We start from the raw sequence: 24,381 nt of genomic DNA, 5'->3' as shown, positions 1-24,381 counted from the left end.
TTTCATACTTTACTCCTTACTAAAACTGCTTACTCCAAACTTCTACTTATTGATCGTAGTTCTGCCTTTTGGGAGTTAATTTAAAAAACAATCAAATACTTTGTATGTTTGAAAATCACTCCCATACCTTTCCTCTAGATCACTAACTTAAGCTATATATAAATTTAACATGTGTCAATTTTTTCTCACTTATTAAAACAAAATAGAGTACAATAAAGTGAAACAGTATTCAGGACAGAGACTCCAGCATTAAGTGGTCTTATAGCTCTGGTCTAATTACATTATGTAGATTTTTACACCTAACACCTTAGGATGGATGATTTGAATGTCTAACAGATACAACACTTAACATGCCCAAAACCAGCCACTCTCCTTTCCCAAACTTGCTCCATCTGCAGCCTTTCCCATCCAAGTTGATGGTATCTCCATGCTTCTGTCTGATTCCTCATCAAAAAAAATTCCTATACTCATTCTTGATCCCTCCTTTTCTACTGCACATACAAGAGTCAGGAAATCCTGTTGACTCTTCCTTCAAAACATCCAAGATCCAGCTGCTTCTCACCACTTCCAGTACTATCATCCTAGCCTCAGTCACCATTATCACTCACTTGGATTATGACAATATCCCTCTATTAACCTCATTTCAACCTTTGCTTCTTCTCTGCTCTCACAAAGAAAGCTAAGTGATCTTTTTAAGATTAAAATGTAAGTGATATCACTTTTGTCTATTTGAAACCTTCCAATAGCTTCCCAATTCACTCAGAGGAAGAGCCCATGTCCTCCTACACCATCTGCCTTCACCTAGCTCTGACTTAATCTACTACTATACTATTCCCCCAAGTCCAGTTACACTGGCCTCCTTTTTGCTCCTCACACACAACAGGCAGGTTATGCCACTGAATAATGACAGGGCTAACTTTCTTCAAGTCTTTGCTCCTGTTCCATTTTCCCACTCTAATATAATTTCCCATACCAATTATCAGCTTCTAGCATAGCATATTAATTACAGTTGACCCTTGAACAGTATGGGTTTGGAAGTGCAGAGATCCACTTATACATAGGTATTTTTCAATAGTAAATACTACAGAATTAAGTGGTCTGTGGTTGGATGGCTACATGCATGTGGAGGAAGCGCAGATACAGAGGACTGCCTATATGTTACATGCTGATTAACCCCAGCATTGTACAAGAATCAACTGTAATTTATTTGTTGTTTGTTATGTTTTAACATCTGTCTCCCTCAACTAGAGTAAGCTTCTCAATAGCAGAGATTGTTTTGTTTTGTTCACTGGTGTATCTCAAGTTCCTAGAATAGTACCCTGGGACATCACAGACACTCTGTAAGTATTTTTTGAATAAAAAGATGTCTCCTCTTTTCTTTGACTTCCTGTAGAGAAAGTATTAACTATCCTAAAATTGGATATACAAATTTATTTCCAGTACAAACCAAGTGACTACAACCTGAAAGACATGGAATTAAATAAACAAGTGACATATATATAAAATAAATAAATAAATGAGCAAACAAGTGCTGAGTAGCCAGAAAAAGGAATTCCACAGACAAGTAAAGAAACTGACTGCATTCTGCTGCAAGACAACTTGCAAAAAGCAAATGTAGAAAAGTTTCATTAATCAAATAATAGTCTATATACTAAGCACTGAAGTCATATTGAGTAATAAGTAATAAATATTTTTACTTGAATAAAATCACAAAATACAACTTAACAATTCATTGGCCTTAAATTAAGCCCTTCCTGAAGGAGTGTCCCGAGTGCCAGGAAAAAGGCCTCTGAAATTTCCTAATGACAAACATATTAAATAAAATTACCTACAAATAAGGCTGAAGACTCAATACCTGATGCCATACTTATGGGAGAACCCTGCCTCATTATTAAGTTTAAGGTTCTCATTTGATTAGCAATACAATAACTCTATGATTGCTTCTAAAATTGACTCGTTGTTGAAATTCTAAAGTTTAGTCTTCAAAAATAAACTCCTGAAGTTCAAGTTGCCTCAAACCACACCCACGCCCATTTCAGAACACACCATTCTTTACTGTTGGCTAAAACATCAAGACTCAACCCTCCAGTCTCCAGAACTCATTTGATTATAAAAATTAGATCTCTGCAAACTTTATAACTGTTTATCATTCAACACACTATTTAAATCTATTTTTTAATTTCTTAGTTTAAAACATTAAAATATTGTCTCTTGGAGCAAAACAAACCAATTTTAACATTTAAAATATTAAGTGTACAAAGGAGAATACAACTAGTCACTTATAATATGAAAATACTTAGAAGCATATTCTTAAGTCAAGCTAAGGTAAAGGTCCTCTCTTGACTGATAAATCTGACAACTTGCTATCATGAAACTGTGCCCTGGATAATTTGGCTGCCAACAGGTTCCCTTGAGTCTTCCTGGCAATAAAGATTTACTGGTATCTCCCATTGTTTTAACTTCAATATGCTTCCTGTATGTGCATGTAACGAGAAATTACTTTTATTATAATGTGCTTGGTGTAGGGTATTAAAAGTGCTTACTTAGCAGTCATAATGTACACAAGTGGATGTCTGATAACTCTGAATCAATGACCTCACTAATTTAATTCTATAATTTCACGGGTATTCAATTCTCTTGACTTTACCTTTTCATTAGGAAATGATAAGATTTATTTTCTTAACATTTTCCCTATAGATCTGTTTGCAGTAAACATGGCTATTTATAATATTCATTTCTATAAAAGCAACACAAATTTAAGATTTTCATCATTTGTAAAGGAGGGCATGCAGGGCACAAATCTTGTATAATAATGACTTCAGTTCCAGTACCTGACACATCTAGGCACTTAATAAATATACGTTTACTGAATGAGTAGTGCTTATAAACAAAACTCAACTACTTCTGTTAGAGTTTTCAGCACATTTTAAAGACCTCTGCTAAAATTAAATTATAAAAATGCAATATAATTTGTGGATTTACTATAAATTTAGTGATTATAACCAGAAAAAAAATTTATTCCAAATTAAATGTTTCAGCAAATAACCAATATTTTAACAATGCCAATAACTATAACAAAAATACTTGGGAAGTAGCATCCTTTTTAAGAATTAAGAAATCAAGGAATCAATAACTAATTCTCATAGAATCTAGTTTAAAAATTTTTTACTGCTACCAAAGTACAGCAAAGCTAAATAATTTAAAACAATTTTCAGTAAAAATTATCTTTTGTTAGTTATCAGTCTTGTTTTTTGCCGTTGTTCTTTTCTCCTTAGCAATAAAAAAAGGTTACAGAAATTTAATTAAAGCCTTTTAGTTTGGAGGTAGTTGAAGTCAGAGGGAAAACAGGGTTATCCCACTGAGTTACTATTCATGTTAAAGGACAACCACAAAGTAGCTTTACTTTGTTAACAGGTTGGGAGACAGTCTAAATTGAAAACAACATACTTCCCATGAGTTCTTTCATAACTTTTTTTTCAACTGTAAAGTTATACAAATTAATTTCTCATTCTATTAAAATAATCTAAACTATAACATTGTTTTCATTCAAACTGTTTATACTGAATATAAGAGGCATCAATCAGCTGACCAAATGCTTGAACAAGGCAGACAGGATGGTTTAGGGAAGAAATTACAACAGAAAAAATGTCAGTAACCTGATCATAAAACCCTTACCTTATCATATTGGCATACAACAACATTTTCTGTATCAAAGAGTTCCTGTCCTTCCTCATCACTCACATCATCTTCACTATTGAGGGGTTCCTAAAAATGAAAAAGGGAGAATTCATTTACTTATACTTCATGTATTACTAGAAAAGGCCCTTCAAATATTCAGAGAAAAGAAACACAAAGACCTTGATGTTCTTTGAGAACCAAGGGCCAGACAGATGCATATATACCATGAATATATTGTTAACTGGCTGTGTTAAGACTCTACCAATGTCACTGAAATTCCAGCAAGAAATTAAATACAATAATTAAAATAGTTAAGCTATATAATTTATAAGCCTGAAAAGATGTTTAACTTTACTTCCTTTATTCTTTCCTAATAGTACGAAAAGATGATTCTCTTTAGTAACTGTTTTAAGATGCCTAGAAGTAGACCTAACAAAATATGAAGGTTTAATGAGATAATGGTAGTATGTACCACCAAAAGCAGCAGTGTAAAAGGGAAAACAATGGTGAAATTGGCATAGGAAAACAGGGTTATAAAACAGCTTGGCAGCCTGGATAGTCTTTACATTAAGGACTAGGACTAGGGATACAAACTAGTATTAGTGGAGGCTTAGAGCATAGTTAAGGCAATCATATTTAAAAAGAAGGAGAGGATCTCGGTCTCAGTATCAAAGAGAATTAAAGGCCAAGATCTAACTAGAGCATAAAATGACCAACTAAGTTAACCTTGACCTCAGTCATGGCAGAAAATAAAACATATAACTCTGATTTCTAATTAATGAAGAAAGAGAAGCTAGGACAAAATGAAGGTGGAAAGAAAAATAATCAAGATGATATTAAGTCTAGGCCTATACCTACTCACACACATGTATATGTATATATATTCTTTAATTTAAAATAGGTTATCACCAATGTAAATGTAAAAAGAAAATTTACTGAGGTAAAATTCACCATTTAAACCATTCTAAGGTGTACAATTTGCACTTAGCACATTCATAATGTGTGCAATTACCACCACTATTGCCATTTCTAAGCAATATTATAGAGCTTAGGCAACAAGGCAAGAAAAACTACTTTTTCACTTTTGATTTGACTGCCTACAGAAAAAGCATGAAAGAATCAAAAGAGGCCACCTGGTAAATAAAGATGACGGTAGCCCCCAGCGCCCCCACCTGAAAACCCCATTTCCCTTGATCAACCTGCCGTGTCCAGGGAAGGAGCTGGGAAGCACAGCGAGGTTGCCTTAAGTACACGTGGGAAATCAAGAACTACGATATTTTTCTCTGTTCAAACAGCTTTTTAAAATTTGCTATGGTGTTTATAACAAAAAAGAAAATTGAAAAAAAAAATAAGTGGAGTAGCAGAAGCCTTTTGCTACTCATCATTAATCAAGGAAATAATAATTAAAACCGAAATGAAACAAAAGTTTCTACCTACCAGACGCAAAAATTAAGCAGCCTGACAATGTCAAGTATTGGTGAAGATGTATAGACATATGCACCATTATACACACTGACTGCCAGAAGTGTAATTAGTACAACTATGTGGCATTTTATCGTCAGTTGAAGATAGGCATGCCTTATGATTCAGCAATTCAAGGTTTAGGTACAACACTTAGAGAAACTCTTACATGTGTCCCCAGAAGACACATACCAAAATATTGTATAACTGTAATGGTTAACAAGTAGAAACAACCCTAATGCCCAACACATCACAAAAATGGATAAATTTTTAACATTTAACAGTGAAAATAATTATATGTATATGCAACAACTCAGATGAACCTCAGGAATACCATGTCGGCAAAAAAAATCAACTTGCAAAAGAATACACAATTATTTCACTTTATTATAAACAGACATGTAAAACAAAACAATATGCTCCTTAGGAATATGAATACATATGGTAAAATATAAAGGTAAGTTAGCGATAAACACAAAATTCATGAGCAAGGTTACTCTGATGGCAGAAGGAAGAGGATGGGGATTGGAGACGGGCACCCAGGGGACTTTATTTAGGCAGTGGGATTTTTTTTTTTAACTAGATGTGGACATTGGGTTTTTTATATCATAAAATATTTTTGTTTCATCTATTCAATATTTAATAAAACAGTATTCTTTAAAACAACATTACTTAGATCAGCGGTTCCCAACCTTTTTGGCACCAGGGACCAGTTTCATGAAGACAATTTTATCATGGATAAAAAATTGGAAGGGGAGGGGCTTCCCTGGTGGTGCAGTGGTTAAGAATCCGCCTGCCAATGCAGGGGACACGGGTTCGATCCCTGGTCTGGGAAGATCCCACATGCCGTGGAGCAACTAAGCCCGTGCACCACAACTACTGAAGCCCACGCGCCGTGCTCCGCAATAAGAGAAGCCACTGCAATGAGCAGCCCGTGCACCGCAATGAGGACTCAGCGCAGCCAAAAAAAAAAAAAATTGGCGGGGGATAGTTCAGACGGTAATGGAAGCGATGGGGAGTGGCAGAGGAAGCTTCGCATGCTCACCTGCCGCTCACCTCCTGCTGTACGGCCCAGTTCCTAACAGGCCACAGACCAGTACCAGTACACGGACCAGGGGTTGGGGACCCCTGACTTAGATAATTTAGAAGAAGTTTGTACTAAGATAAACCAGAAGATTACATCTTAGGCTGCAGAAGGCAATTAACAGTGGAAACTGTGGTAAGACAAACACCATCTTGAATACAAGTAACTAAGCTGGAATACTGAGGAAATCAAAGATATAATCACATGCTTCTAAAAATACACAACAAAAAAATCAATAAGAAAGGATGGTTTGATCAGGAAACTCGCACAATCTTCTTAGATAGCCTCATCCACCAAAGGGCAGACAGCAGAAGCAAGAAGAACTACAATCCTGCAGCCTGTGGAACAAAAACCACATTCACAGAAAGACAGACAAGATGAAAAGGCAGAGGGCTATGTACCAGATGCAGGAACAAGATAAAACTCCAGAAAAACAACTAAATGAAAAGGAGATAGGCAACCCTCCAGAAAAAGAATTCAGAATAATGATAGTGAAGATGATCCAGGACCTCAGAAAAAGAATGGAGGCAAAGGTCGAGAAGATACAAGAAATGTTTAACAAAGATCTAGAAAAATTAAACAACAAACAGAGATGAACAACACAATAACTGAAATGAAAACTACACTACAAGGAAGCAACAGCAGCATAATTGAGGCAGAAGAATGGATAAGTGACCTGGAAGACAGAATGGTGGAATTCACTGCTGTGGAAGAGAATGACGAAAAAAAGAATGAAAAGTAATGAAGATAGCCTAAGAGACCTCTGGGACAACATTAAACACAACAACATTCACATTATAGGGGTCCCAGAAGAAGAGAGAAAGGACCCGAGAAAATATTTGAAGAGATTATAGTCGAAAACTTCCCTAACATGGGAAAGGAAATAGCCACCCAAGTCCACGAAGTGCAGAGAGTCCCATACAGGATAAACACAAGGAGAAACAAACCGAGACACACAGTAATCAAACTGGCAAAAATTAAAGACAAAGAAAATTACTGAAAGAAGCAAGGGAAAAATGACAAATAACATACAAGGGAACTCCCATAAGGTTAACAGCTAATTTCCCAGCAGAAACTCTACAAGCCAGAAGGGAGTGTCATGATATACTTAGATGAAAGGGAAGAACCTACAACCAAGATTACTCTACCCAGCAAGGATCTCACTCAGATTCGAGGGAGAATTCAAAAGCTTTAGTGACAAGCAAAAGTTCAGAGAATTTAGCACCACCAAACCAGCTCTACAACAAATGCTAAAGGAACTTCTCTAAGTGGGAAACACAAGAGAAGAAAAGGACCTAGAAAACAAACACAAAACAATTAAGAAAATGGTAATAGGAACAAACATATCAATAATTACCTTAAAATGTGAATGGATTAAATGCTCCAACCAAAAGACACAGGCTTGCTGAATGGATACAAAAACAAGACCCATATATATGCTGTCTACAAGAGATCCACTTCAGACCTAGGGACACATTCAGACTGAAAGTGAGGGGATAGAAAAAGATATTCCATGCAAATGGCAATCAAAAGAAAGCTGGAGTAGCAATACTCATGTCAGATAAAATAATTTTAAAATAAAGAATGTTACAAGAGACAAGGAAGGACACTACATCATGATCAAGGGATCAACCCAAGAAGAAGATATAACAATTATAAATATACATGCACTCAACATAGGAGCACCCCAATACACAAGGCAACTGCTAACAGCTATAAAAGAGGAAATCGACAGCAACACCATAATAGTGGGGGACTTTTAACACCTCACTTACACCAATGGACAGATCATCCAAACAGAAAATTAATAAGTAAACACAAGCTTTAAATGACACAACAGACCAGATAGATTTAATTGATATTTATAGGACATTCCATCCCAAAACAGCAGATTACACTTTCTTCTCAAGTGCGCATGGAACATTCTCCAGGATAGATCACATCTTGGGTCACAAATTAAGCCTCAGTAAATTTAAGAAATTTGAAATCATATCAAGCATCTTTTCTGACCACAACGCTATGAGAGTAGAAATCAATTACAGGGGAAAAAAATGTAAAAACCACAAACACATGGAGGCTAAACAATATGTTACTAAATAACCAAGAGATCACTGAAAAAATCAAAGAGGAAATCAAAGAATACCTAGAGACAAATGATAATGAAAACACGACAATCCAAAACCTATGGGATGCAGCAAAAGCACTTCTAAGAGGGAAGTTTATAGCTATACACGCCTACCTCAAGAAACAAGAAAAATCTCAAATAAACAATCTAAACTTACACCTAAAGGAACTAGAGAAAGAACAAAGAAAACCCAAAGTTAGCAGAAGGAAAAAAATCATAAACATCAGAGCAGAAATAAATGAAATAGAAACAAAGAAAACAATAGCAAAGATCAATTAAAGTAAAAGCTGGTTCTTTGAGTAGATAAAATTGATAAACCATCAGCCAGATCCATCAAGAAAAAGAGGGAGAGGACTCAAAACAATAAAATTAGAAACGAAAAAGGAGAAGCTACAACAGTCACCACAGAAATACAAAGCATCCTAAGAGACTACTACAAGCAACTCTATGCCAATAAAATGGACAACCTGGAAGAAACGGACAAATTCTTAGAAAGGTATAACCTTCCAAGACTGAAGCAGGAATAGAAAATATGAACAGACCAATCACAATTAATGAAATTGAAACTGTGATTAAAAATCTTCCCACAAACAAAAGTCCAGGACCAGATGGCTTCACAGGTGAATTCTATCAAATATTTAGAGAAGCGCCAACACCCATCCTTCTCAAATTCTTCCAAAACACTGCAGAGGAAGGAAGACCCCCAAACTCATTCAATGAGGCCACCATCACCCTGATACCAAAACCAGACAAAAATACTAAAAAAAAAGAAAATTACAGACCAATATCACCAATGAATATACATGCAAAAATCCTCAATAAAACACTAGCAAACAGAATCCAACAACACATTAAAAGGATCATACACCATGATCAAGTGGGATTTATCCCAGGGATTCAAGGATTCTTCAATATATGCAAATCAATCAATGTGATACACCATGTTAACCAATTGAAGAATAAAAAACATATGATCATCTCAATAGATGCAGAAAAAGTTTCTGACAAAATTCAACACCCATTTATGACAAAAACTCTCCAGAAAGTGGGCATATAGGGAAACTACCTCAACATAATAAAGGCCATATACGACAAACCCACAGTAAACATCATTCTCAATGGTGGAAAACTGAAAGCATTTCCTCTAAGATCAGGAACAAGACAAGGATGTCCACTATCACCTCTATTATTCAACATAGTTTTGGAAGTCCTAGCCACGGCAATCAGAGAAGAAAAAGAAATAAAAGGAGCACAAATTGGAAAAGAAGAAGTAAAACTGTCATTGTTTGCAGATGACATGATACCATACATAGAGAATCTTAAATATGCCACCAGAAAACTACTAGAGCTAATCAATGAATTCGGTAAAGTTGCAGGATACAAAATTAATGCACAGAAATCTCTTTCATTCCTTTACACTACTGATGAAAATTCTGAAAGAGAAATTAAGGAAACACTCCCATTTACAAACAAAAAGAATAAAATACCTAGGAATAAACTTACCTAGGGAGACAAAGACCTGTATGCAAAAAACTATAAGACACTGTTGAAAGAAATTAAAGATGATACCAACAGATGGAGACATATACCATGTTCTTGGATTGGAAGAATCAATATTGTGAAAATGACTACACTTCCCAAAGCAATCTACAGAGTCAATGCAATCCCTATCAAATTACCAATGGCATGTTTTACAGAACTAGAATAGAAAATCTTAAAATCTGTACGGAGACAAAAAAGACCCCGAATAGCAAAGAAGTCTTGAGGGGAAAAAACAGAGCAGATGGAATCAGTCACCCTGACTTCAGACTACACTACAAAGCTACAATAATCAAGACAATATGGTACTGGCACAGAAACAGAAATATAGATCAATGGAACAGGAGAGAAAGCCCAGAGATAAACCCACACACCTATGGTCAACTAATCTATGACAAAGGAGGCAAGGATATCCAATGGAGAAAAGACAGTCTCTTCTTCAATAAGTGGTGCTGGGAAAACTGGACAGCTACATGTAAAAGAATGAAATTAGAACACTCCCTAACATCATACACACAAAAAAAACTCAACATGGATTAGAGACCTAAATGGAATACCAACACTGTAAAACTCTTAGAGGAAAACATAGGAAGAACACTGACATAAATCACAGCAAGATCATTTTTGATCTACCTCCTAGAGTAATGGAAATAAAAATAAACAAATGGGACAGAATGGAACTTCAAAGCTTTTGCAAAGCAAAGGAAACTACAAACAAGGCGAAAAGACAACCCTCAGAATGGGAGAAAATATTTGCAAACAAATCAATGGAAAAAGTATTAATCTCCAAAATATATAAGCAGCTCATGCAGCTTAATAGTAAAAAAACAACAAGCCATCCAAAAATGGGCAGAAGACCTAAAGAGACATTTCTCCAAAGAGGACATACAGATGGCCAAGAAACACATGAAAAGATGCTCAACATCACCAATTATTAGAGAAATGCAAATCAAAACTACTATGAGGTATCACCTCACACCAGTTAGAATGGGCATCATCAGAAAATCTACAAACAACAAATGCTGGAGAGGGTGTGGAGAAAAGGGAACCCTCTTGCACTGTTGGTGGGAATGTAAATTGATACAGCCACTATGGAGAACAGTATGGAGGTTCCTTAAAAAACGAAAAATAGAACTTCCATACCACCCAGCAATCCCACTACTGGGCATATACCTTGAGAAAACCATAATTCAAAAAGACACATGCACCCCAATGTTCAATGAAGCACTATTTACAATAGCCAGGTCATGGAAGCAACCTAAATGCCCATCGACAGACGAATGGATAAAGAAGATGTGGTACATATATACAATGGAATATTACTCAGCCATAAAAAGGAACAAAATTGGGTCATTTGTAGAGATGTGGATGGATCTAGAGACTGTCATACAGACCGAAGTATGTCAGAAAGAGAAAAACAAATGTCATATATTAACGCATATATGTGGAACATAGAAAAATGGTACAGATGAACCAGTTTGCAGGGCAGAAATTGAGACACAGATGTAGAGAACAAACGTATGGACACCAAGGGGGGAAAGTGGCGGCGGGTGGGGGTGTGCTGAATTGGGAGATTGGGATTGACATGTATACATTGATGTGTAGAAAATGGATGACTAATAAGAACCTGTTGTATAAAAAAATAAATAAAATTTTAAAATTAAAAAGAAGATAAAGTATGGTTTGTTTAACTGAAGATAGACACTAAGAGTAGATAAGGTTATCTACGGAACTGCTATGGAATACAGAACAAAAGGAGGTTTTGAATAAATCGGTCACATTTAGCTTTTTCTTAAGTTTCTTCCCTTTCGAAATGTTGTTTTAAATTACTGAAGGAAAAGATTACCACATCTATCTGTTCTACCAATGTTTAATCTTTAAGCTACATCATGATGAATGCATAAGCCAAAGAATTAGAATTACATGCACTGTCTCCATCACCTTTATAAGTACAACTTAATTTGGTATTCATTCATTTTTTTGTTACCAGCTATAGAAATATTTTATGAAGATAAATACATCCAGAACAATCTAAAAATCTTAGGGTACAGTACCCTAACAGCCTCTAAGAAAATATAATTCATCAGTTTGGTACCAAGTAAAAGAAGAAATGATTGAGTAGTTTCTTACTTCTAGTCTTTTACTAGAAACTTACCTCTTCTACCTGCCCATCTTCAGCTCCATCTTTCTCTTTGTCTTCTTCCTCCTCATCATCATAGTCTTCTTCTTCATCTTCATCTTCTTCAGATGACGTATCCCCAGTCCCATCAACCTGCAACACCAGCGGGGCTTGCTGTTGAGCAGGCTGGGCCTGTGGCTGCTGTTGGCCAGCTGCGGTTAGCTGTGCTTGTGCTGGTGTAGGTGCTGCCACTGTTGTAGGTATAACTTGAGTCTTATTTCCTGTAAATAAGATTTGCTGGGGCTGGATGATAACACCTGTTTGTGGTGAAATCCCTCCAGGAAGAGGGGCCAGTACCTAAGGAAAAAGAAAAACTACAGATTAGTAACTAGCTAGAGGATCAAGTAGCTCAGTTTCATTGCTTGGCACACTGAAATAGGCCCCAATGCTAAAGAATCACCCCAAATTGCCATATCTCACACATAGTTAAAACTACCAAAGCACAGGAGGAATGTTTAGTGAGTGTACTGATCCACTAAATTTTCATTTTACCATTCAAATTTCTAAAGGAAAAAGATTTTCTGAAGATAATTGCTCCATTAATCAAGTACTTGCTATGTATATGCCAGACTCCAGGCTAAGAGTTACACGTTATTAGTTTATTTGCTTGAGGTATAGAGGTTTAATAACTTGCAAAGCTTGCAGTCAAGTCACTAAGGGGCAAAATGTGAACCTAGGTTTTCTGGTTCTGCTCTTATTATGCTACACTGCCTCCCTATGAAGAACACTGCCCTGAACTCTGAAGCCCTGGGTTCCAGTTTTGTCTAAGATCACAGATAAAGATGTAGCAGAGGCAAGTCTTTAACCTCTCTTCACTGTTAGATTAGGGTCAATGGTTCTCAATGCTGGCTACAAATTATAACAACCTAATAACTTAAAAATGCTGATACCTGGGCTTCCCTGGTGGCGCAGTGGTTGAGTGTCCGCCTGCCAATGCAGGGGACACAGGTTCGTGCCCCAGTCCAGGAAGATCCCACATGCCACGGAGCGGCTGGGCCCGTGAGCCATGGTCGCGGAGCCTGTGCTCCACAACAGGAGAGGCCACAACAGTGAGAGACCCGCATACCACACACAAAAAAAAAAAAAAAAAAAAAAAACTGATACCTAAGTCCCCACTCCTAATATTCTGATTTAATTGGTATAAGATGACATCTATTCATTTTATTTAAAGTTCCCCAGGTAATCCTAATCATGCAACCAAAGCTGTGAACCACCAGATCAGATGATTTCTAAAGTTCCTTCCAGCCTCTGCATCCTAGGATTCTAAAGTAAACCACAACTCAAAAAGAACCTATTAACAAATAGTAATTATATCTATTATAATGAACATATTTATAATTATAGTTATTAAATAAAAAGCAGAGAATGCCTAGTGATAAATTAAAAGCACTAAATGGCAATTCCTTGTCATTAGGTTCAAGGAAAGCAAAAATAATAAGACTATTTCTTTTAAGAAGTTTACAGATTAATGATGCAATAGACAAAGCAATAGCAACTCAAAAAGACAGAAGATGTCTGAGAACTGCAATATATAGCCTTATGAAAAGACAGGCGAGAGTACTAAATTCAGCTTGGGGGGACAAGGCCTGGTCAGGGAAGCCTTCCTAGTAGGCAACAGTTGAGCTTCTATTTGTGTTTTGGGAGATTAGCCAGGCTTTTTCTGTTTGGTTTGTTTGTTTGCGGGGGACTGGAGAGAACTGCTAGAAGGAAGGCCAAAGGTGGCATTCTAAACAGAACAGCATCAAGTGAAACCCAGAAGTACCAACAGGACAAATGTGGAAGGCTGTAAGTAGGCTGGATTAATGTTCCTCCTCTGTATCTCTATCATTGTACTATCATATTAACATTATTTGTTTATGTATCTGTCTCTTTTTCAAAGTACACAAGTTCCTCAAGAAAATAACCATTTCTTTCATCTTTGTCCTCACAGTACAAGAGTTTAACACCTGGCACACAAGTATGTGCAAATATTTGTCAACTTTGATATAAACAGCAGCTGAACCAGGTAACAACTGGAAGCATGGCAAAAAATAAAATGTGGAAAAATTTTAAAAAAAGAACCCAAAAAAGATCTCATAACCCACGCTGAGGAGTTTACACTTTTTCCAATAAGCAATGGGAAATCATTAAAAGATTTTAAGATTTTTAGAACAATGACTATAAATATAGAGTAGCAGTCAAGTTAGGAGGGCACAAGGCTGGAGGCAGGGAAATCAATTAAGAGGATAACACAGTATTTTAAGTGAGAAATTATGAGAGCATGAACTAAGGAAATGACAAAAGAGAGTGTGGGAAAAGAAAACTAGTTTCAAATATATTAACAGACTGAAAGCATGTTTAAACTGCAGTCTAAAAAAAAGAAACTATTAAGAAGAATTGGTAGGATTTCATGATACCTTGGATATTAGAGGTAAGCAAAAGGGAGGATTCCACATACCCCCTTCCAGACAATACATAACCATCAGGAAACCAGACTCATGCCTGCTTCGTTCACTCCTAAATCTCTAGTCTCTTGCAAAGACTCTGATACGTAGCCACCCAATAAATGTGTGTTGAATGAATGCTGAATAACTAGCTTAGGAGGCTGGATGGAGAGTGGTGCCACTTATAAAAAGCGGGGGGGAGGATGATAAAGGATGAGTAGGGATAACAACAATTTAGTCTTAAACATACTGTAAGTTAAGCTGTGAGGTGTACAGGAGGAATTCAGAATGACAGGTTGTGTAGTATTAGAGAAGAGTCTAAGAATTTGTATAGACAAAGCTATGGAAAAAGGGATGGTAAACACCCAGAGAATTCATACAGAGGCAGAAAAAAAAGAACCCCATGGTGGTCAAAACTTAAAGATTTTTACCTGTTGTATAACAGGAGCTTGTACTCCACCAGGCTGCATTTGTGGTATAACCTGTTGTTGTAGAACTACTGACTGCTGAGGCTGAAAGATATACTGGGCACCATTGGCTGCTCTGACCACTTGAAGAAGCTGGCCTGAAGTAAAAAGCATGTATTCCAAATTACCACTTTAGCAGTAACCACCTCAAAACAAACAAATTCATAGTGAATGTCAGACCATGGTGAATGACAAAAATTACTAAGAAGGCTAACAATTTTATTAAGGGCTGTCATCCATACACAGTAAACTATAGTCCTTACCTTCTCTGACTTTACGACATGCTCTAATACATTGCTTAATATGTTTTATTTTCCTTATAAAGCTGTTTCCAACAAAGTTTTAACAACAGATTATGAGAGTTGATTAAAAGTGTAAATTATCTTCACTAACAAGTCATGAGAGAGGAATAAGTAACATCAGCAGACATTTCAGGGGCTGTTCATTTTTAAAGTTTTAAAGAAACAAAAGTATAATAATGCATTAATATCTTGAACAAAAGCACAGCATTCCGTAGCTTCAAGATGACTTAAAAAGCAGTAAGAGTTTGCTGAACCAATTATTACTGCCACATAACACTAACAGTATGACTGGCTTATACCAAATCCCTCTAATATATTGTTTTAAATGATGCAGAATGTTGAATAAATTAAGTAGTAAGCAATTATATCTCATTAAAATATGTAGCAAGCCGCTAAGTTTGTTCTTCAAACATTTAGAAATTAACAAGAAATTGTATAATCATTGTACTTTTTTTTAAACATCTTTATTGGAGTATAATTGCTTTACAATGGTGTGTTAGTTTCTTATTTATAACAAAGTGAATCAGCCATACGTACACTTATATCCCCATATCCCCTCCCTCTTGTGTCTCCCTCCCACCCTCCCTATCCCACCCCTCTAGGTGGTCAAAAAGCACCGAGCTGATCTCCCTGTGCTATGCGGCTGCTTCCCACTAGTTATCGGTTTTACATTTGGTAGTGTATATATGTCCATGCCACTCTCTCACTTCGTCCCAGCTTACTCCTCCCCTTCCCCGTGTCCTTAAGTCCATTCTCTACATCTGCGTCTTTACTCCTGTCCTACCCCTAGGCTCTTCAGAACCATTTTTTTTTTTTAGATTCCATATATATGTTAGCATACGGTATTTGTTTTTCTCTTTCTGACTTACTTCACTCTGTATGACAGACTCTAGGTCCACCCACCTCACTACAAACAACTCAGTTTCATTTCTTTTTATGGCTGAGTAATATTTCATTGTATATATGTGCCACATCTTCTTTATCCATTCATCTGTCGACGGACACTTAAGTTGCTTCCATGTCCTGGCTATTGTAAATAGTGTTGCAATGAACACTGTGGTACGTGACTCTTTGAATTATAGTTTTCTCAGGGTATACGCCCAGTAGTGGGATTGCTGAGTCGTATGGTGGTTTTATTTTTAGTTTTTTAAGGAACCTCCATACTGTTTTCCATAGTGGCTGCACCAATCTACATTCCCACCAGCAGTGTAGGAGGGTTTCCTTTTCTCCACACCCTCTCCAGCATTTATTGTTTGTAGATTTTTTGATGATGGCCATTCTGACTGGTGTGAGGTGATACACCTCATTGTAGTTTTGATTTGCAAGAAATTGTATAATTAAATTACAGAGAAAATACTTAAAATCCAGGTAAATAAATTCTTCAAACATTATTATTAAAAGTAAATTTTGCCTGCTATGGAGAGATACTATATAAAATACAATGTAATAAATTTGCTCTTAAGATACTATAGGATTTAGTTTGATATCACAAATTAGTTCAAATGAGTTGTTTAACTTATTTGGTAAGTTAAAAGTGTTTAGCAAAACCCAAGTAAATAAGCACTTCTAGGGCTTCCCTGGTGGTGCAGTGATTGAGAGTCCGCCTGCCGATGCAGGGGACACAGTTTCGTGCCCCGGTCCGGGAAGATCCCACATGCCGTGGAAGAGGCTGGGCCCGTGAGCCACGGCCGCTGAGCCTGCGTGTCCGGAGCCTGTGCTCCACAACGGGAGAGGCCATAACAGTGAGAGGCCCGCGTACAGCAACAACAACAAAAAAAAGCACTTCTCTATAATCATACTTCATTCAATAAATAGGATTCCATTCACGGATCAAAAGTTCAAGTGCAATTCTCATCTTCTCTACTGCATCCTCAGCAGTGATTATGGTTTAATATGCCATGGTCCTCAAATCATCTTATTTTAATAACGTAAGCCAAATGGTAAAAGAAGTATTAAGATCTTCTGTCTTTCAGTGAAGACAAAACAAAGGCTAGACGGTACAATTTTCTGAGTTATATAAATAATGGATCAGTTATTCCTAATTACCTGAATTTGTTAATATCTGTTGAACAGGAGTCACACCAGCAGGGAGTGCTAAGGTAGCAGCTGTAGCAGCAGCACTCTGGAAAAAACAATGAAAAACAATCAAAACCATGTATGTTCATAACAGCACATCAGTTTATCTCTGGCATATTTTAATAGTATTTACAGTTTCATTTAGTATATAGTACAATGAAAAGTTCTAACAATAAGACTAACTGCCATTTTATAAAATGGTACAATAAAGACCATTGAGCCTAAACATCTTACCTAATTATTTCAAGCAATTAATTAGAATAATTAGGAGGTTTTTTCACCTGGAGAATGTACTCTAAGGAAATATAACCCACACTAACAGTGCTGTACAATAAATAAAATTTCCATTCCATTATTTCCTTACTTATTCTGTTTCCTTACTCCCAATTCCTTGTTGTCAATTAATATACTTATGGCAAAAGTGTAAGTATCTTCACTTTAGAAATCCTAATATTTTAAATTTATACCATGATTAACAGGTCTCTAGAGAAAACCTTGTATCAGAAGACTGCAATTCTTAGCTGGCAACTCTTCTAAGATGCCATAAGGTGACAACACTGGCATTATCTAGGTGAAACATATATTACTGACAGTTTTATCAATATAGAAAATATCTTAAAAATCTTAAGTCACAAAAATTAATTTCTACACTTAAAAATGAAGTTAGTATCTGACTTTAAATTATAAAAACATACATGCAATTATACTCTGAATGTTTTTAAATCCAGGATAAATTCTTGATTTACTGCTTCTGGAGACTTCTCCCCTTTCCTCTGAAAGAATTATACTACATTTTTACTGTTTTTTTAAAATCCTGAGCTCAAAGTATTTCCATGTATCTCACTGTAACTATATACAGGTAGGTTTTTTTCCCCTCCCCCTTCAATCTTTTTTAAGGTACCAAACCTTCATATACTCAATCTAACTTATACATTTTTAGAAACACCTCTATTTGAATACGCTGTAAGAAATAAATATTAACTGTGCTTTGAAGTCAACAAAACTTGGAAAATTACACTCAGGTAGGTTACTGATACAACTATCTAGTCAGGCTCTAAGTATAGCCTTCCAAGAAAATATGCTTGTTGCCATTTGACAGGCCTAAGTAATCTCTATATCTTAAGCCTGAAACTCCCATTATGTCCCCAAAATCCAGCTATCTAGCTCACCAGGTTCTCTTTATAAAATGCAGGTTCTGCATTTCATTTTATTAAATAAATGAAAGATTTAAATAAATCTTGTCTATATAAGCAAATGAAAGGTAATCTAAATTTAAGGAATATATTAACAACCACTTACTATTGAGAAATATTATTTAGGAATATTAAGTGCCTATAATTCACATTTTATAAGATTAATAGATCTCCCTCTACTAGCAAACTGACCTAGCATTTTCCTTATAGCATACATGAGAAAATAACCACCTGCATACCTCTGCACACTCAAGTTGCTATAAATATTTGTTGTGATGTATCATACACAAACCATCTTTTATTAATGTCTGCTGAAAGTTCCTTCCTATATTTTGTGAAAAGGCCCTAATGTGAATAACACATTTGAGCAATTTCATAAAGAGAACCTGCAAAACTAGTTTGATATAAGGTCCTGTTTCATAAGTTCCCTGAAATAGCTTTCTACCAAATATATTATCACTATCCCATATTCTTATATTAAAAAAATTCTTTTTTCAAAATGAAACTGTTTTTAATGGATATCTTTGAATCAGGAATAATAATGCAAACAAAAACACAAAAAACTTATTTGTAAAAAGCCTATACTGATTACATTTTAGAACATGAAAAACACATGAAGCAAACACTAACTGAAAACAAGTAAAATGCTGAAATACGTATAAATGCTAACATTTTATTGATTGAAGTCTGATCTATGATCTGTTTAAATACATATGCTCTTTAGAATCAAGGAGACACAGCAAATCAGTAAGAGATGGGCCATTAACTTTACCAGTCTTTTTAAACACAATTTTAATTCAAAATTCTCTCCCACAAAACTTAAAATTCTTCAAAATTAGGTGGGTCTACTGCAAGTGATTCTACTAAACTTTGTTTTAAAATGATACAAGTTATTCCCTAGGAAACAGTCTCAATAGTACCAACTACAATATGGATCCTACAGTGAGACTTATTTTTAAAGATGGAGGTTAAAAAGAAATTTGGTGCCTTAAACTTGAAAAGGAATTTTTTTTGAATAATAAAAATTCTTGTGAGAATCGATAGGCATGGACTTTTGTGATTTTCATGCAAAAGAATTGACTCCAGGAACTTGAACTGGAAGTACAAACAGAGATTCTTGATTTTTTGTGAATTTAAAAGTTCCAATTTCTATCGTGTAGAAATTTGCAATTCTGTAAAGTTATACATTTGTTAAGGCTGGTATATATCAATAGAAAGAAGTCGTTTGTCTAGTAGGTAAGCCCTGCTTCCTATATGGCTTATAAAACACAAAGGAGCTTTCAGGTTCACTCATCACTCACAAAATATAGTAACTGTTTTTTTTTTTTTTTTTTTTTTTTTTTTTGTGGTTCGTGGGCCTCTCACTGCTGTGGCCTCTCCTGCCGCGGAGCACAGGCTCCGGACGCGCAGCCTCAGCGGCCATGGCTCACGGGCCCAGCCGCTCTGCGGCATGTGGGATCTTCCCGGACCGGGGCACGAACCCGCGTCCCCTGCATCGGCAGGTGGACTCTCAACCACCGCGCCACCAGGGAAGCCCAGTAACTGTTTTTTAAAATATTGCTTTTTCGTTTAAAAAAAAAAAAATCTGGATCTGAAAAGAAAATCTCACTGCTAACACTAGACTAAGAGATCTTATTTAAAATAATGATTCTTTCCTATTAAAAGGATTTGGCTGGATTTAAGAATGGAATGTCAGAGCAGAGACACCACTAACAGTCTGTGTAGTTTAAACAGAAGAAAAGCCATTTACGAGAAAATGCCGGAACAACGATTCTAATTAAACTTTGTTTTAATGTTTTTTTAAAAAAAAAAAAACTGTGAAGATAGAAGTAAAGATTTTCTAAGGATCTGAGGGTTTCTTTCTTTCAGTTTTATTGTTATATCTGATGGGATATATTATATGTGCTAAGTGAAATTTGAAAATTTGAGGACTTACGAAGTTCAGTGGCTATCTCTTAGAAGTATCAAAAGTCTAATATATAATAAACACAACTGAAAAAATGCATTTTAAAGTAGCAATTTACATATTGTAATAAAACTTATTAGGCTATGCTATGGTTAAATCAGAGCAAAATTTGTAAATGTCTGATCTTAACGATACTAGTTATCTTTATCCAAATGGTTCATTTTTTAAAAATTTATAATTCTTAGCATTCCTAACCTCTTTCAGTTAATGGGTCTTCTGCAACATAACTATACTTGGCATAATGTTTGGTAGGTCCCGTAAACCTATTTTCAAAAAATAGCAGAAGAAGGGCTTCCCTGGTGGTGCAGTGGTTGAGAGTCCGCCTGCCTATGCAGGGGACACGGGTTCATGCCCCGGTCTGGGAAGATCCCACATGCCGCGGAGTGGCTGGGCCCATGAGCCATGGCCGCTGGGCCTGTGCATCTGGAGCCTGTGCTCTGCAACGGGAGAGGCCACAACAGTGAGAGGCCCGCGTACCGCAAAAAAAAAAAAAATAGCAGAAGATAAAACAGCTCCCACAAAGCATCATTCTTTTGGTATTTTCAACAGAAAGTTGCATAATTTTATGAACCTTAATGTCTAAGTACCAAGCTAAACTTTAGATTTGCTGTTAAATCCAATACTTAGGAAACCAAACAAAACAGCTATTTTGCTTAAGTCCTGAATAAACTTCAAGTTGTTAATATACAACATACACAAGCATAATCACAATTTGGGTTAGAATAAATAGAGCCAAGCAAAGTGCTATGTTCTGAGTCTTACCATGTTTGATGCATTCATATGTTGTATCAGCTTAGAATCAGGAACAATAACTTGTGGTGCTGCAGCTATGAAAAACAACAGGCACACATAAAAACAAGGAACCCTGAGGCTATTTCAAAAGAATGCTGTGTACTATACCAAAAATTTTTTTCATGCTTTCCACATTTTCTGCATGCAAATGCACTCAACCACTTGATATCTCAGAAAGTTATAAACTTTTACGGTAAATAACAGCTGTGACATACCCACCTTATACTGGAAAACCCACAATTAAAAAAAAGATTTAACAACACCTAAGGACACAAGGGACCTTGGGAACACGACATAATGAGATACCTAACACCTAAACATATATATTTCTGTGCATTCTTAAACTGGAAATTTTCAAACATAATTTAATACTGTCTTGCCAACTCAGCAATAACTGTGTTATTAATATAATGATACTACTGCTGGAATGCATTATTGACCCATTAAAAGGGAGCTCAAAAAGTTATAATCTACATAGTCTTTTAAAATCTTTTTCTCCCAATTTGACAGTTTCCAGTATCTTATTTCCATCAACTTTTTAAAAAATACAAATCATAAATAATGGCAATATCACGTAAGCATAAAAGGAACTAAGTGTTTGATTCCGCAAATTTCAGAGAATAAATAGATAATCCCATTATCCTAATATTCTCTGAGTGAAGAAAATCAAATTTTAATTTATGATAACCTAAAATCCTAGTGCCAGGCCTGAAGGCAATAGGAGGAACGGTCATCAAGAAACATTAAAAGGATAAAATTACTTGATGCAAGGTACAGAGTAAAATCAAATATTAAGTCTTATTTGATATAAACAGTAAAATAACTCAAACAGACATTTCTAATGTGCATCAATATCAGTTTTAAGTCTTACATACACTCTCAGATGAGACAAATAAGTAACTCAAGTTACCTTAAGATGAAGTTTTCATTTATCTTTATTCTCCTCTCTGACAACAAGATTTACAAAACTTGAAGGCCTAGGAAGTTTTATAACTGAACAAATGTTTGTCATGACAGAAAATACTCCATGTAGAGGATCAAGCTTCTAAGCCTTTTCAGGGCCCAGATTTTCCTCAGCTGTGATGTTTTAAGAGCTACTTCACAGAGCCTCTATTAGACTGCAATGAAACAAAACCTATAAAATGACTTGCACGGTACAAGGCACTATGGATGCAGTCTATAAATACTTGTTTTTTCTTATTTTTAAACCACATAATATAAATTAAGATGTCATATATCCACTCTTCACTTAAAGGAAATCTAATTCAGTCAATTTAACTACATAAATTAATAAGGAATTAGAATTTCAGATTGCCAAAGTATAGTTACAAAAACCCTCCAGTGTTTATTTATAAAAACTAAACTCAAATGCCTTTGTAGGAACAAATCAGTTTCAAAGAAAGTAATGATTCTACTATATAAAATAATGAAACCCTTAGTAAATAAACCTTTATAGATCTGACTTAGGAAATCCACCATTGTGTAGCCATCTAAAAAAAGTAATAATATACTTACCTGAATATCATTTTAAGCTGTTAGTGAATTACTTGTTTATCATTACTACATAAATAGGAACCACATTTTATACACACAGATACAACCCCCTCAGCCAATAGAAAGGAGACACCAGAGTGTTTCTCTTCTTTGAAAATGACAACTTTCATTTCCAAGTTGCAGTAGGATCAGACAGCCTCACCTTGCTGAGACGCAGGAATAAGGACCTGCTGGGTCTGCGCCTGCTGAGGTACTGTCTGCTGCGGTTGAGCCTGGTGGTGATGGTGGTGGTGATGCTGCTGCTGCTGGGGTTGCTGCTGCTGTTGAACTTGCAGTAAAAGCTGCTGCTCTTCTGAATGAAATCCATCTACTGCCCTAGACTGCATTAGTTTATTCTCCCATAACTAAAGCAAAGAATATTAAAGATTTCTAAGTAAGAGTCAGGGAAAACAACGCTGGACATATGGATAAAACATACTTTATTAGTCAGTTTATAAAATTCTTACATTTTCAAAACTGATAAATCTACAAATCTCTAATTCTTACCCAAGTGTATGCCATAATGAAAACCAATTTTTAAAGTATCAAACCTCATTTTTGCTACTTAAGAGTACTGAAGAATTCTTTTGTTTCCTTTTATATCTTCAACAAACTTTCCATAGTAATTCCTTGGTTGCCAAGCAGTTTCATATAAGCAATTTTTCAGTAATCAAAAATCATCCTTTTTAGTATCAAATCCATTGTTAGCTATTTTATGGAAATCTTTCTTTCCTAACTTTTAAATAACATATAAAACATAAATTCATCTTTCCTTGAACTATGAGAAACATTATAGAGGCAGTCCTCAGGTTAGAAAACCCTACCTTTCTATCTGTCCAACCCTACATAAGGAAAAAGAAACAGCAATGCCTAATATGCTTTCAGAGGTATTCTCAACCCTCCACACTTCTTGAAATTCCCTTCCCTCTTTCATTATGACAAGGATTGACAATCCTTTTTTGCTTAACCACTTCTATTTTCTCATCTCTCCCTTGGACAGCTTCTGTGATGAAGGGAAAAAAAAAATCAAAAGTGGGCAAAAACAAGGAAGTAAAAGAAAATATTTACAACTATTCCATCCTTCTCCCTAACACACATTTCCTCTCTACAAGGTTTAGTGTTCAATCTATAGAGCCCTTATAAAAAAACTGCCCAAGAAAGTTACAAACCATTCCTTAAACATACATATAAAATTTAATTCAGTCATTCTGTACACAAGGATCTACAGATACTTTGTTTTCTCCCCTAGGATCTACTCTTGGGATATTGCCTAGCTCATGTAAGGCTTCTATCAGATCCTTCAAAAAGCTCCCTTTGCCATACTAACAGGGATTTTTATAAACTGCTGACACTTCCAACTGTTCTAGAAATTCTAGATCTACATGTTAATAACAATTCCAGCACATCTCTAACAATTTAGCGAAAAAGTAAACTAAACTAAAGGTCAATTCCCCAGAGCAACCATTCCCTTAGCAGTCTCAGTATTTAGGCTCACCTGAAGACTTTTCTTACAGAGACAGTAACAGTATCTATTTCATGCGTTGTTGTGAGGAGTAAATAAGA

At 35.7% G+C, this 24,381-nt stretch overlaps 1 protein-coding gene across 1 annotated transcript in view; it reads right to left on the bottom strand.

Moving 5' to 3' along the window:
- GTF2A1 (general transcription factor IIA subunit 1) overlaps window positions 1-24,381 on the bottom strand; it is a 46,282-nt gene that overhangs the window by 9,647 nt on the left and 12,254 nt on the right. Inside the window, exons 3-8 of the mRNA XM_079913964.1 lie at window positions 22,982-23,183; window positions 21,256-21,320; window positions 17,305-17,380; window positions 14,921-15,054; window positions 12,043-12,363; window positions 3,676-3,765 (exon numbers count right to left, since the gene is read on the bottom strand). Of these exons, the coding sequence (XP_079770090.1) occupies window positions 3,676-3,765; window positions 12,043-12,363; window positions 14,921-15,054; window positions 17,305-17,380; window positions 21,256-21,320; window positions 22,982-23,183 (888 nt within the window). The remainder of the gene's footprint in view (window positions 1-3,675; window positions 3,766-12,042; window positions 12,364-14,920; window positions 15,055-17,304; window positions 17,381-21,255; window positions 21,321-22,981; window positions 23,184-24,381) is intronic.

Source organism: Stenella coeruleoalba (genome assembly GCF_951394435.1).
Source record: "Stenella coeruleoalba genome assembly, chromosome: 2".
Classification (NCBI taxonomy): domain Eukaryota; kingdom Metazoa; phylum Chordata; class Mammalia; order Artiodactyla; family Delphinidae; genus Stenella; species Stenella coeruleoalba.
The sequence above is the reverse complement of the archived record's forward strand: the minus strand, read 5'-3'. Positions and strand labels throughout refer to the sequence as shown.